Source organism: Nannobrachium achirus (assembly GCF_963921795.1).
Source record: "Nannobrachium achirus genome assembly, chromosome: 5".
Lineage (NCBI taxonomy): Eukaryota > Metazoa > Chordata > Actinopteri > Myctophiformes > Myctophidae > Nannobrachium > Nannobrachium achirus.
The window spans coordinates 20,951,997-20,966,928 of NC_137814.1; the positions used below are offsets into that span (position 1 = coordinate 20,951,997).

Below are 14,932 nucleotides of genomic sequence, written 5' to 3' on the forward strand. Positions count from 1 at the left end.
CCCAGTTAGGGATCTGTCCTCTGTTCTGACCAGTGCACTGGTCTATCTAAGTCCCTTGGCAGACCCATTCCTCTATATTTTCATGAGAAAAGACATAAGAGATACCATGATAGCATTCCCTTGCTGTAAGACTTTGCTTGTGAAGGTCGTGGAGGGCCTGGGCAGAACAAAAAGTAGCCATGGTAGTTCTTCAAATCCTGTGGAACTATTGTCCATGTCATAATGCAGTGTGTGTGTGTGTGTGTGTGTGTGTGTGTGTGTGTGTGTGTGTGCGCGCGCGCGTGCGTGCGTCTGTGCGTGCGTGCGTGCGTGCGTGTGTGCGTGCATGTGTGCGTGTGTGTGTGCGTGCGTGCGTGCGTCCATGGGTGCATGGTGGTGTATGCATTTGTGTGCTCCTTGTATTTTTGTCTTGTGCAATCAATTTGTGAGCTTGTAGATTGGCCTCTGTCCTGTGTATGTATTACGTAACCACTTTGAATTGCTTTGGATATTTATGCTGTTTGTTTGATATTGTTCGGAGAAGACAAAATAAAGATGATAAAAGGTGATGTAACTGCCACAATTAAACTCAGTCTCAATACAATGTAGATTTTGGTCCTTGAGAGACACCTAGTGGGATGAATGTTATATTACATATAGACCATGACCTTAGCAATACAAATTGCTTACTGCATTGTGGTTCTCACAATGCTGTACACATAGCAGCATGTCCGTTCTTTTAAGATAATCATGGCAAGACTACATTTCAGAATGAACTCAATTAAAGGCTGTGTCCTTGTGTTTCTCAGCTTGTTATGCGATGGGGCCTACATTTTGCAAAAACCTTAAAATCCCAACAGCCGACAGTATTTTATACGGTGTCACATGGCAAAAATAGATGAACTACAAGCTCACAACAATGCTTTCTTCACTGGTGTGAGCATCTCAAACCCCACTTCTGGGTCCCATATGGGTCAATAGTCCCCGCACACTGTCTGAAAGACACTGCTCCATAACACTCTTAACACCTAGTAACAATTTACAAGACCTGACCCATTGATACTCAACCCACTTTAGTGTCAACACAAACACATAACTAAATCACATCTGGGGAAGTTTGTTTTTAAGGATAGATGTGTTGTTCACATGGATGGATAAAGCTGTGTACAATTTGGGATATTTTAACCTGTATGCATGTTTGTGTTGTTTCAATTGTAATGTGATGATGGCTTGTTTTTTAATTGCTACACATCAATTGCCCTATATGGCATTATAATAAAGTCTGATTCGGAGAGGAATTCCACACAATTTAGGACTCATAGCCTCCTAATTTGCATAATGAAAATGTATAATAGTGGTTTTCAATATAAAACACTAAATTGTTTCTGATTATTAATGAGAGCCAGAGTACCAATGATGCTGGCTGTTAAAGCACCTCCAATAAATTTTAACCTGCAAAACTTGACTGTCTCTGAGTCTCTCTTGATTCTTGGCTGTCTCTTTGCCTAGAAATGTGGAATTGTTGCGTTTCACTGAACGTTATCGCTTTAGCGTTGTAGCTATTTCAAGTTTGGATATACACAAATGCTGTAAATATATAGCCTAAAAGAAAAATACATGTTTACAACAATTAACTTGACACTGACACTAATGAACTGACCAAATAAAAGACATTTGAACACACACACACACACACACACACTCACACACACACACACACACACACACTCACACACACACACACACACACACACACACACACACACACACACACACACACACACACACACAGTCACACTGACTCTCTCTCTCTCTCTCTCTCTTTCTTGTAGTTGTAACTTGTATGCATATAGGCTATATAGGTGCTAAATCACTCGGGTTCCTACATGGTGTGGGCCCTGTGACATGCACACAAACAAAACGTCATGTTGAAGAGGTAGTCATGGTCACTGTGTAGGCCTATCCCTGCCTGGGTCTGGGGACCGTCTGGCTGTGAAAGTCATAAATTAACAGACAGACAGACAGACAGACAGACAGACAGACAGACAGTGGACGCTCAGTGCCGCAGAGAGCGCAGACTAACAACAGGCCGAGCAGAGCAAGGCCGTCGTCGTATAAAAAAATACAAAGAGCTTTGAAAACACTACATTAAAAGCCCCGTTTATATTTCGTTCCACGGCGGTGTCGCGCGACGAAAATAGCCAATCTACAAGCTCACAACGCCGCGCGGCGCCTCCACGACGCGCTGTGAGCTTTCAGATCGAATATTTTTCGGCAAGCGACGCCATTGTGCGTCCGATGGAGTCAAAAAATTAAGCACAGGGCTAAAAGGGAGGGAGTGACAACAGGAAGAATCATTCAATGCTCTTGCGCTGCCTCTACTACAACAATACGCCTCACATAATAACAATAACCCATCCACGCCCCATTGAACTTGGCCATAATAATCGCTTATTATGTTTACGACGCCTTCGCTATCTATGATTAACCCAAAGACACAATAAATAAGACGACGTTACGGAGATAAATAATTTAAAAATGCGGCGTTCCGCTTGGCTGTCAAAGGGACGACTGCGCATCCCAGTGAGTGAATCGGGAAACACTACGCCAATGTCCCGGCTGAGAGACGGAGCCGTTTGCCCAACATAAGGCTTTTTTTCCCCCTCCAGTCATTTCACATAAATGCTGCCAAACATCATCCTTTCAAACATGGTAAGTTGTCTTCGCTGTTATTCCCGGCGCCGTGTTGACGACGTTGTGTAGCGCGACGGGGCGGAGAAATAGCGATCGGGGGGCGCGTATTTCTGAGAAGTCATAATAATTTATGAATCATAACTTGTTATGATAGGAGCGCGCGCGCGCAGGCGTGCAACAGGTCGCCGTACAGTAAGCGGGTCTGTACAACTCAGAAGCATTATATGCGCCCCGTTCGCTTCCCAGACACAAAATGTGGAGAAAGAGGTTCGATCATTAAGGCGATCACAGTGGCAAGATGGCACGAAACAACACGAACGCTTTGTTGGCACAATGGAGACCTCTTGTTTTAGGGGAAAAAATCATATTGTGCACTTTTTCCCCTGGAATTCTGGAAATGATAGCTCGAGTATTAGTTATCTTCTTTTCTTTTTTTGATAGGGCAACCGCAATAGGTTTAGCTAAAGACATCGGATCGGTCGTTTGAGTATTTATTTATTTATTTATTATTCTTTCTACGTGGTGTGGGACACACATAGCATGCAAGGCCACATCATAAACAACTAAATCAAGGCGTCACTGCCTGCCTGCTGTTATGGACAGGACAGGTGTAGCCTACAGTAGGCTAATCGGCCCGCAATAGAAATTTGGGATGAATTTTGAGGCCATATCGATATCGTTCCTGTCAATACATAATTATTAGACCTAATTATATTATTATTAATTAAATGTTTTTGGCCTCATATTAACTGTCTGTTAGCTTAATTAGGCATAGGCCTACTCAACGATCGGAAGACACATCTATTGGTAGCTAATCAGTATAGGCTAGTCTTAATTAGGCAAATTGCAAGACTCATCATTACACTGTAATAGCATCCAGGCTTTGGATTGGATTTGTTTTTTTCCCCATTGTGTGTGTGTGTGTGTGTGTGTGTGTGTGTGTGTGTGTGTGTGTGTGTGTGTGTGTGCGTGTGCGTGTGTGTGTGTGTGTGTGTGTGTGTGTGTGTGTGTGTGTGTGTGTGTGTGTGTGTGTGTGTGTGTGTGTGTGCAACCAAACGAGACAGACAGTAAAATCATCAGTGTCCACCAATTGATCCATTTGTAACCCAGAGAGTGCAACCTATACAGATGAAATGGTAGCATATATATCTGCCCATGGACCCTCGCGGGTTCATTTTGTAGGCTGCACTCTTTGTCTGAGTTATTATTTTACTGTGCAGAGCAGACACTAGATGAGCTGTCATATGGATAGGCCAGGGGCAAAACTATTTTCTCCTCACTGTGGCTTGTCCCAGTCCTTTCTTTGGTTACCGCTCCTCTCCACGTGGTGAGCAGTAGGGCTGAGGTTGAAAAGGAAGCATTGTGCGTCGCGTCAGTGGCTCTGTGTTGGAGAGAGAGAGAGAGAGAGAGAGAGAGAGAGAGAGAGAGAGAGAGAGAGAGAGGCTCGTACAGGGTGATGCTCACTCAGCTGTGTCCTTGCGCCATTGTTGCAAATTCCTGTTCATTTCAGTAGTCGGTTGTGTTTATTGAGCTAGCCTACTACTGTGGCACATCGAGGCGCGCGCACACACACACACGCACGCGCGCGCACGCACGCACGCGCGCGTCATAACTCATAAGTAGCCTATGGCCCTATGCACACTCTACATTTACCTGGCTGTGCTGTGCGATCAGGTTGTTAGACAAAAATACATTTCCAATGCAATTCAAATTCAATGAATTGGCAAACACGTTTTACATTGCCAATTAAAAGCTAGGTGTCAAAATAAAAACAATGAATTTGACTCAGTGCTACCTGCGCAGCAACCCCCCCCCCCCCCCCCCCCCCCCCCCCACACACACACACACTCCCAAACACACAAAAGTATAAAGTAATAAGTATTATTTGCACATTAGCCAACATGTGCCGAATTTCACCATCGAGGGTTCACTAAAAAAAGGGAGACAACGGAGGGACTCTTGGCTCAAAAGAAGGGGTGTTCATTCGCCATTTGAATGCAAAGTAGTGGATGAACAAGTGGACTGTGTGTGTGTGTGTGTGTGTGTGTGTGTGTGTGTGTGCGTGTGCGTGTGCGTGTGCGTGTGCGTGTGTGTGTGTGTGTGTGTGTGAGAGAGAGGGAGAGAATGTGTGTGAGAGAGAGAGCAGGAGGGGGGCTAACGGTGAGTTTGAGCAAAGAGAGACTTGTTGAGAGAAACTGTCACACACATGCCTCCCCTCCTTGGCTGGTCTTCACAAGTTGTTCTCTCTCCCTCTCCCTCTCTCTCTCTCTATCTCTCGCTCCACGATGGCACTAATGGACTTAATATTCTATAGCGGAAAGATTAACCGCAGCAGCACAACTAATATCACACCTTCGTGAAAGACACTTGAGTAATTTAGCTACTGCCTACTTTTTCCAGTGTGAAGGGATACAGAATCAGAGTTGTGTGTTGGCCAATGCGCAGCAGCTGCATCAGTCCGGTCCTGCTGCAACATGTCTCGTCGGAAACAGAAACGACCGCAGCAGCTTATGAACTCGACCCTTGGTGTCTCTCGGATACTTGAGCATGGTGAGAAATTGACCATTACTCAAAGAAAAAAAAAATCACTACAGTGGAATGAATGACTATAAACTGGAGACTATACTCATTTTCGTTCACATATTCGACTTGTTTGTGTTTGTGACTTATTATAGCCTATACTTATTTAAGTGAAGTGGGGGAAAAAAATAAGAAATATTTTGTCTCCATTGTGTTTCCATTGGAGAGGGGTGCATTTGCATGGCGCATTTTCCCTCCAGGGCCAACAGAATTAATGGAGGCCCGTACAGCTCTTTCATTTGTTCCCTCTGATTCATGTCATTAGCTGCTTTCTGCAGGATGTAAAACCCTACAGTGTCCTCACTGCCTCACCCCTCCTTGCCAGGTTGGTTCAAAGACACAGACCACCCAGAATAGGGGGGGGGGGGGGTACAGCAGCAAAATCCTCAGTCTTCATTTAAATTGACTCAAATGGCAGGTCCATTTGAGTTTTTTTTTTTATAACTCTCAGCTCATTTGACACACTATAGCGTTACATTAACTGTGGGGAATTTGCTGTGCACAGAGGGAAAACTAATTAATGGTAGCCTATACCACAAAAGTTATTAAAAGTTTTCTGCATTTTGAAGATGAGCACTGGGAAGTGGGAAGGTTCTGTATTTGTTGTAACTGCAATTCAGACCCCATTGCACTCTTTGTTGCTGGGCACTGAAGCACACAAATGTAACACTGTACTCAAGAAGTTGTGTGTGTGTGTGTGTGTGTGTGTGTGTGTGTGTGTGTGTGTGTGTGTGTGTGTGTGTGTGTGTGTGTGTGTGAGAGAGTGTAGGTGTGTGTGTGTGTGTGTGTGTGTGTGTGTGTGTGTGTGTGTGTGTGTGTGTGTGTGTGTGTGTGTGTGTGCGCGCGCGTGCGTGCGTGTGTGCACGCGTGCATGTGTGTGCAATGTGCATGTACGTACTACATATGTGTGTGTCCATCTGCCCATGTACTCCAGTTACAAGAGTAGACCTACCGGTATACACAGCGGGTATAAGCTTAATGTTGTTTTCAAGCAACTAGTAAGTGAATTATTAGTGTGGGTGGTGCACATGTGTGTGCGTGTGTGTGCGTGCGCGTAAGTGTACAGGCCCATCTAGTCACCTATCACATGCATGTAACGGTTAACCTGCATTTGCACATCTTCAGTGTGTATGTGTTTTACGTTTGTTTGCATTGTGCACGTGAGTCTGCCTCTGCACATACTTCTTTTGTAAAGTTAACGTCTTTAAGGTCTTAAACCCGAGTATACTTTGTCTTAAGACAAATAGCCGATCTACAATCTTACGACCCATGTGGCATTGTGACGTTTGTGAACTTGTAGATTACTATTTAAAAAAAAGAACAATCACACATAAAGCACATCATACACACATTTTCAGCGTGTATGTGTTTTATATTTGTTCACACATACGTGTGTTGTGTCACGTGCGTCAGCTTCTGCACAGCATGTATGCTTTTGTATACATGTACTTTTGTAAGTGATGGTCTGTGTGTGAGTCATGCATGGTGTCTGTCTGGACGAGGCTGTTTGTTTTCTTTGCAGCACACCCTCTCTTCCTCTGCCTGCTCCTAAATGCACCAGGAATGTGACCTCCGTGCGCTTAAAGGTCGAGTGTGCCAGCCAATCAGGGGCCCAATACAGTGTCCAGTACCCAACCAGGACCTGACCCCCAGGGACGTGCTGGCCATTGGGAAAAGCGGGACAACTCCCTAGCGGCCGGTTCATTCCCGGGCCGGTCCAGGCCGGCCATTAGGAAAAAAATAGAAATAAAATGTCTGCCTTCGTTCCATTTTGGGGCCTGGGTGGCCAACGAAGTAAATCGTCATTGTCGGGCAGAAACCTCGTATCTCCAAGTTTCAAATTTGTAAGTTTTTTCGCAAAGCCCTGCTTCATCATACAAGGCTGTCGCACAAAAGTAGTGAAAACAGCAGATCTACAAGCACGCAACGCCTCGCGGTGCGAGGCGTTGTGTGCTTGTAGATCGGCTGTTTTCACTAGTTTAAATCATTTTTAAAATGATAAATACAAAACAAACGGTTTTGGACATACAAGGTTTCCACCCGACAACGACGAAATATAACTCATGTCACTTGTCAATCATGATCTGAAATGGCAAATCTTTGAGTAGCAGCAGCAGTGCTATGGAGAGAGATCTCGCGCGCAATGAGGGCCTCTACAACTCTTTTTCCCGGGCTGAATCAGGGGCCCAGCACGTCCCTACCTGACCCCCAGCACCCCCACTGGGTTTACTGGGGGAAGGGCTCTCAAAGGGATGAAAGACATGAGTGAATGAAGGGAGGAAGAAAGAGAAAGAGGGGTGAAGGTGTGTGTCCAAGTGTGTGTCCTTTTTTTTCTTTTTCTTTTCTTTTTTGAGTGGGGGGGTTTCTGAGGTAAAGTCCATTGTCCCGTGTTTCCCTGGAAACAAGATAGGGTACTCTCCCAGTGGTGTAGTCTTGCAGTTGTGTTCTCTGTTTGTGACTGTGCGTGTGTGTGTGTGTGTGTGTGTGTGTGTGTGTGTGTGTGTGTGTGTGTGTGTGTGTGTGTGTGTGTGTGTGTCGGTATGTCGTTGTATGTCGTGTGCGTGCGCGCGTGTGTGTGTGTGTGTATGTGATTGTGAGAGAGAGAGTGTGTGCGGTTGTGGAGAGGAAACAGTGGACAGACAGGACAAAAGAGACAGAAAGGGATTCTGGACTATATGAAGTAGCAGGAGTCTGTCAGGGAAGTGGAGTTAAAGTAGTGTGTTTTCGACATCCCAACAGTTCATCATGCCAGGATTGAATGGAAGTAGATGTTTCTTTTTGTCAGATACGACCATGATTGAATTTGTTTTCTTTCCTTTTCTCCTAGATGATCACCTGGCATTGAAGTCAGTCTGTTCTCCAGTTATCACAGAATCCTCCTCGTCCTCTCCATCCTTCCAGCCACCGCTGGCTCCCTGTCCCTCTCTCAAGCGGGATCAGACCCCTTCGCTACCCACCGAAGGTCAGCCACTCTCTCACTCTCCCAGCCAGTCCTCCCCCTGCCCCCTACGGACCTTCAAAGACCACCGGCCCTCCCTTTCCCCTGACTTTCCTCACGCCTCTTTCTCATCCAGCGCCTACCCTCTGCCCGCCCCGGACCTGTCGGATAGCGCTCCCACGTTTTTCGCGAGTGGTCTCAACCACATCTCCCGCAGTGCCCACATGGCCTCTCCCAAGCTGGGGGTGTCGGCCACCACCACCACGTCTTCCTCCTCCTCCTCTTCCTCTGCCTCCCTGTGTCCCCCGCCTCACCCTGGAAGCCCCAGCCCTGTGCCCGAGGGCCCGCCCAGCCCAGTCACCCCAAGCCCAAGCCCGGGAGTGACCTCTGCCTCTACGGCCCCCTCTAGGGCCCAGCTAAGCATCGCCCTCATCCTGGAGGAACTGCGTGTGCTGCAGCAGCGGCAGATTCACCAGATGCAAATGACAGAGGAGATCTGCAGACAGGTGCTGCGGCTGGGCGGAGCCTCCTATACGATAGATACACCGTCCCAGCTGCTCCTTCCTCCATTGCCCCAGCTCTGCCTGGAGGGCACTGAGCGGGCCGCAAGCCCAACACCACAGCCGATGCCTTCTCAGCCCCCTACCTCTGTAGCTCCACTGCTGGCATGCTTCTCCTCTCTGCTCCCGCCGCAGCCAGCCCCGAAGCCCTCTAAACCAAGCCACCCCTTGTCCCAAATCATGCGACCAAATAAGCCCCAAATGGAGGGCGCTGGAGGGGCTACAGGAGTTTCCAGCTACCCAAGGGTCGGTGGTTACTCCTCTGCCCCATCCGCATCATCCTCAGCCTCATCTGCCATCTCCAGCATGGCTTCTTCTAATTACCCTTTGGCGCTGTCACTCGCCCTGCCCACTCGTTATCTCCACGAGAAATCTCCAAACACCACTACAGGTGGCGGGCATACTGGCTTGGCCTTCCTTACACCACCCGTCCCAACCTCGGTATCTATAGCTCCGTCCTCCCAAGATGTTCTGCCGACGATGTCCGGGGGAGGGGCTTCACTAGGCTCCGCCCCCTCGCTCATGTCTGCTCGGCTGCAGCATCCCTGCCGTTTCTGCGGCAAAATGTTCAGCAGTGATTCGGGGCTGCAGATACATCTACGCTCACACACAGGTGAACGGCCCTACCAGTGCCCTGTGTGCCTCAGCCGCTTCACCACAAGGGGCAACCTCAAGGTGCACTTCCTGCGCCACCGTGAGCAAAACCCAGAACTCTCCCTTTCCCTCCTGCCGCCATCTTTGTTTGGTGCAGGGTTTGGGGTAACCGGGGGATCAGAGCTGGGGCAGGCGATGAGTAGCAACAGCAGCAGTGGTAGTTGTAATATGAATTTACTCCAGAAGAGGCGTAAACGCAGGCCTGAGGATGACCTGTTTGGAGACACTTTGGAGGTCGGTGGAGCTGGTGGAGGCTTTTCTCTGGGGGGTGGAGGAGGTGCCGCCCCCTCCACTCTACCCCTGCCCCCCAGTGTAGATCTGGCTTTGATCTCCCACTCCATCCTGCAGCTCAACAGGGCTGCAGCTGTGGCCGCTGCAGCCTCTATAGCCTCTGCATCGTCCCATACGTCCTCCTCTTCCTCAGCACCATCCTCTTCCTCCTCTCTGGCATCCTCCCTCCTCTCCAACCCCTCCACCACCATTGCGGGGTTATTCAAGGGAGCCAAGCAACAGCGCTTTGACGAGAACACTCCCCCTCATGCGCCCATGCTGCCTCCCTCAGCGTACTCCCAGCTAGCCCACCTGCCTAAGCTCCTCTTTCCCTCTGCCTCCTCTTCATCTTCCTCTTCTTCCCACGCATCTCCCCATCATTCAGCCCTTGGCCTACTACGGCCCCCACCTCCCTCCACACCAGGGTCCCATCACCTCACTCCCACCACCCACTCTCAGATGTCCTTCCCCTTCTCCCCATTTCCTAAAGCCTCAGGTCCATCCACCTCCTCGCCGTGCTCTCTTCCGTCCTCCCTCTCCTCCTCCACCCCAACGTCAGACACATCCAAGCTGCAGAGACTGGTGGAAAAGCTTGAAAGAGAGCCTCCCACATCCTCCTCCTCTCCCTGGGCCTCCTCCTCTGCCTCCATGTCCATGGGAGAGGTGCTAGCTAGCTGTGTGGCTTCCTCTTCAGCAGGCTTGATCGCCAGTAGCCTCACAAACGCCAACACTTCTAGCACTTATGTAATGGCCTCCCCACAGTCATCCACCTCTGCCTCAAACTTCACCCGCGAGATGGTTGCTGCCCTAGGCATGAGTGCTAATGGAGCTAGTGCCCTGGTAGGCTCCATGCTACCATCCCTTGGCCTCATGGGTGCAGGCGGTAACCTGGCACCCAACCAGTGTGGGGTATGTCTGCGTGTACTGAGCTGCCCCAGGGCCCTGCGTCTACACCAAGCTACCCACCTTGGAGAACGTCCTTTCCCCTGTAAGTTATGTGGACGATCCTTCTCTACCAAAGGTAGTCTGCGGGCACATCTGGCTACCCATCGTGCCCGGCCCCCCAACGCGCGTGTCCAGAACTCATGCCCTCTGTGCCAGCGCAAGTTCACCAATGCTCTGGTACTCCAGCATCACATCCGCATGCACCTTGGTGGGCAGCTACCCCCTGATGGTGTGGAGGAGTCTTTACCTGAGATGAATGCAGAGTCTGATGATGTACAACTGTCGCAGCTCGAAAGCCAGCCCACAGACCCATCCACTGTCCCACCTAAAAGCCCTCCTCCAGCCACGGCCAGCCAATCCCAAAGCCCAGCCCCAAACACTGAATGTCAAACACCAATGGAAGGAACTACCACTATCTCTACTTATATGACATCAACAGAGTGCACCGATGACCCCATTAAGCCAGGCTCATCTAGTCCAGAACTGATCCCACCCTCTGACCTCAGCCCAGGCCCCTCCTTGAACCCTATTACACAAACCCCACGTCCAGGCAGCGTGGACCCACCTGTGCTTTTTGTCAGTGCTCCCTCACCAGATGCCCAACTGGAAAGTACAGACTCTCCAGGTAATGAAGACAACCAACCTGAACTGGCTACAACCGATATTCATTTCTCCATCAATCTGTCATCTACTCCTGCTGTAGTCAAAACGTCAGTGGCACATACTGTTAAGCTAGAGGCCAGTCCGGAAGATGAAGCTTCCTCTTCCTTTGATGTCTTCCTCTCGGGCTCAAGATCGAACCTGGAGGATCTACTAAGTACTCCGACCCATAGTGCAACACCTGTGCACCCCCACTCTTGTCCTACCTCCTCTACCCCCATCCTAAGTGAAGAACCCCTTAAAACAAATGCAGGACACAACTTTGAGTCAGAGCAATCGCCAAGGCCCCAAACACCTGAGCCCATGGGAGAGGACAAAGTTCAGTCACCTCCACCAGTAACACCAAAGCAAGACCCAGCGACTGTGTTTGACGAGGACCCCGTTACGACATCTTCAGAGATTGCAGATGTCGGTGGCGCTGAAGTGAGGGCCACGTCACAAAGACCGGCCACGTTTGTAAGGGAGACGCGTCAGAGCCATCAATTTGGCTCGTATGGGAGAGATGAGAGAATGGAGAGCATTAAGGCTGGCAGGTCATCTGTGAGCGAACGCCTCGACAGCTCGAGCTCGGTCCCCATAAGCCTCGCACCAACACTTCCCCCTCCCCTGTCTCGCCCCGAGAAAAAGACCTACTGCTGTGCTGAGTGTGGGAAAGAGTATGCCAGTCGTAGTGGATTAAAGGTGAGGAAAATGAAAATGATCAATGTGTTAAAAAATAAATCTAAAGAGATGGACAGGTGTCTTATCATATGACATTTTCTATAGAAGTGTTGTGGTACAAAGTCTCATTAAGAGAAGTTGACTAGACAAGACAACTAACTAGAGTTCTGAGTTATCTAAATCTACAGTTCTGGTATACATAGTGCAGGGGTCTTCAATGTTTTCAGGCCAAGGACCCCTTAGTTGAGAGAGAGATGAAGCAGGGACCCCCACAACCTTTTCATAGATTCCATATAGTTTCATTGTTTGACAGGGGCACGTACCTTTTTGGCGAAGCCCGAACTGGCGAACAGGGGAAATGTCCCCTACCGTAGCGATCTGGCGAAAGAAAAAGGGAAAACAAAACCTTCTGCATATTTTTCGTCTTTTTCGTTTAATCCTTCTGGACAGGGCGTTTATTGTGCGCTTGCCCAGGCCTTACGGCCTGGGCATAAATATAACGATTGCATTCACCAAGGTCCGCTGGCCTTCGCGCCGCTTGCAGTGTCGTGGACAATCGAGCGGCTCCGCCTGGAGCTGCGGCGTCATTTACAATAACGCCACGGGCAACAGGCGAGACCAATGCGCAAGCACTCAATAACTACAAAAAATGCCTTAAAACAGAGCCATGTTTAAGACAATAAAACGATTCGCCAGATCGCTACGGTAGGGGACATTTCCCCTGTTCGCCAGTTCGGGCTTCGCCAGATCAGGACTTTCCCGTTTGACAGCACAATCTTCAGTGAATTTTGGATTCATGTCAATTTGTGTTTTCAGATATTTAACCACTTGAACTGTCAATACGTAATACTTAAACCTTTCACTCTGTACTTTGTGTGCTCTTTTATCCCCTCTACAACAAACCTCTTTGCAGAGAATAGCAGATCTACAAGCTCACAACGCCTCACAGAGCGAGGCGTTGAGAGCTTGTAGGTTTGCTATTTTTGGCAAAGTTCTCAGAATATGGTTAGAGTTCAAGTGGTTCATATAAAAAAGGAGAAAAAAGGTTTCTATCACACAAAGATTTGGAGGACCCCCTGTAGTAACTCTGAGGACCCACTAGGGGTCCCGGACCCGCTGTTGAAGACCCCTGACATAGTGTTAACATTTTACTTTTATGAACACAAATTCTAAACAACAATTACATGGAGTGTGAAAATGAGTTACAAAGTACTGTTTTCCCACTGATGCTTGCATATATGCATGCAATCCATTGCCTCATGAAATGATGACATTAACAACATTCAAATTCAATACATCTATGATAAGTCTTAAAGTTATATTTGTCATTTTATGATTTCTGATAGACAGTCAACAGCTGCAAGAATGACTCAAACCGAGGGATTACTCAGTGGTCCACCGGGCACATTGGCAATTTTTTGTATTGATATGCAGATAAAGGTTAATCAATTGACCACCTTTGCTGACAGCATCATCTTACTTTGTTGCTGCCAGCGTATTTAGTGTTTTACCATTCTAAACTGAATAGGGTGCTCTGTCTCCTGGTATAAAGCCTTATTTTGTCCAGAGTTACTTTACTTAAATTACATGTTCTTTTGTACTGTATTAAATGTATCATGTATGTATCGTGAAAGCTAACCCATTTAGGCCTATAATTATTGAATGCTTTAACTATTGAAAAATAGCAGATATACAAGCTCATAGTGAGCTTGTAGATCTGCTATTTTTGAAAAATCTTGAAAATTTAAATTTTGACCTGATTCTATAAGTGTCTTTTGAATCCTTCTAAGGTTTTTTTGAAAAACCTATGTTTCTATGTCAGCAATCTGGCCAGCCATCGTCAATGAAAAGGTCCTTTTCACTTAACTGGAGCTCAGTTAGTCTGTTCTTGAGAGACTACTAGTGTCAGTGGTTCTCAAACCTTTTCATGTGAAGGACCCCCAAAATGATATTTATTTGGCCACGGACCCCCATTCAACATATTTAGTTCCAGGGACCCCCCAGAAGCAAAATTTGAGTTTCAAACGTTTGCTTTAAAAATACATATATTCAAAGATTTGCACATATTTTCACAACTTTTTCAAAAATAGCAGATCTACAAGCTCGCAGTGCGGCACTCGGTGCCGCGCTGTGAGCTTGTATATCTGCTATTTTTCACTGGTTAAAGCATTCAATAATTCTAGGCCTAATTTAAGGACTTCTCTCCATTTTAACATTCATCCCCAGGGGCACATGAAGCACCACGGCGTGGTTACAAAGCCAACGCGTCCGCCGGCCCGGAGCAGTCGTTCCACTTCTGAGCGCGTTCCTGCTTCCACGGCGACCACTTCACCCAACATCCCAGCCACCAGGAGCTCAGCTGGCTTCTGGAACCAATACCAAGCCTTCCTTAACACCAGTTCTGAACCGACTGATGACCCTTCGACTGGCATCCAGGGAGAGAACGTGGAAATGCCCCAGTTGGCCGAGTCGCCTATCAGACCACAGATGGATCTGCCAACCGGCAGACTTCCGGAAGAAACAAGGGAGGAGTCTGAAGAAGAAGGTCCCAATCTAGAGTCTATGTGATTTGGCCCGGCGACGTTCTGATGCTTTGAATTGATGTTTACCATTAGGTGAAAACTGTTGGGCTTTTGCGTTGTATTGCTTCCTAAATACATTTTTACTAGTCTGTCACTTTGGTAGTCTGAGTAAATTGTTAGTTTGTGAAAGTTGTGAGCCGACCAACTATCTTTTAAGAAATGGAAAGAGACAAAGTATGAAAAACACGAGAATAACCCAGGACAAGTACCGTAATCAAGTAAAGCCGCTTCATGCTGGATCCCAAGAAAAGGAAGACCACCTTTCTCTGGCTGAAGTTGTTTGTACACAGTAAAGTCCTCAGTGTTCATTTGATTCTGAGAGCATAACAATGACCCAAGTGTTAAATTAACACTTTGGGATTTTACTGTGTAGTTTTACATTTTTAACAAAGTCGATGTTTGAGGAGAGT

General features: G+C 47.7%; 1 protein-coding gene across 1 annotated transcript; it reads left to right on the top strand.

Annotated features, from left to right (window-relative positions):
* Window positions 1-5,147: 5,147 nt before the first annotated feature.
* sall2 (spalt-like transcription factor 2) lies at window positions 5,148-14,508 on the top strand (the record flags this gene model as incomplete). The annotated part of the gene is made up of 3 exons (XM_080725624.1): window positions 5,148-5,223; window positions 8,081-11,961; window positions 14,167-14,508. 3 exons carry the CDS (start codon window positions 5,148-5,150, stop codon window positions 14,506-14,508), a joined length of 4,299 nt encoding a protein of 1,432 aa, XP_080581750.1.
* Window positions 14,509-14,932: the final 424 nt, after the last annotated feature.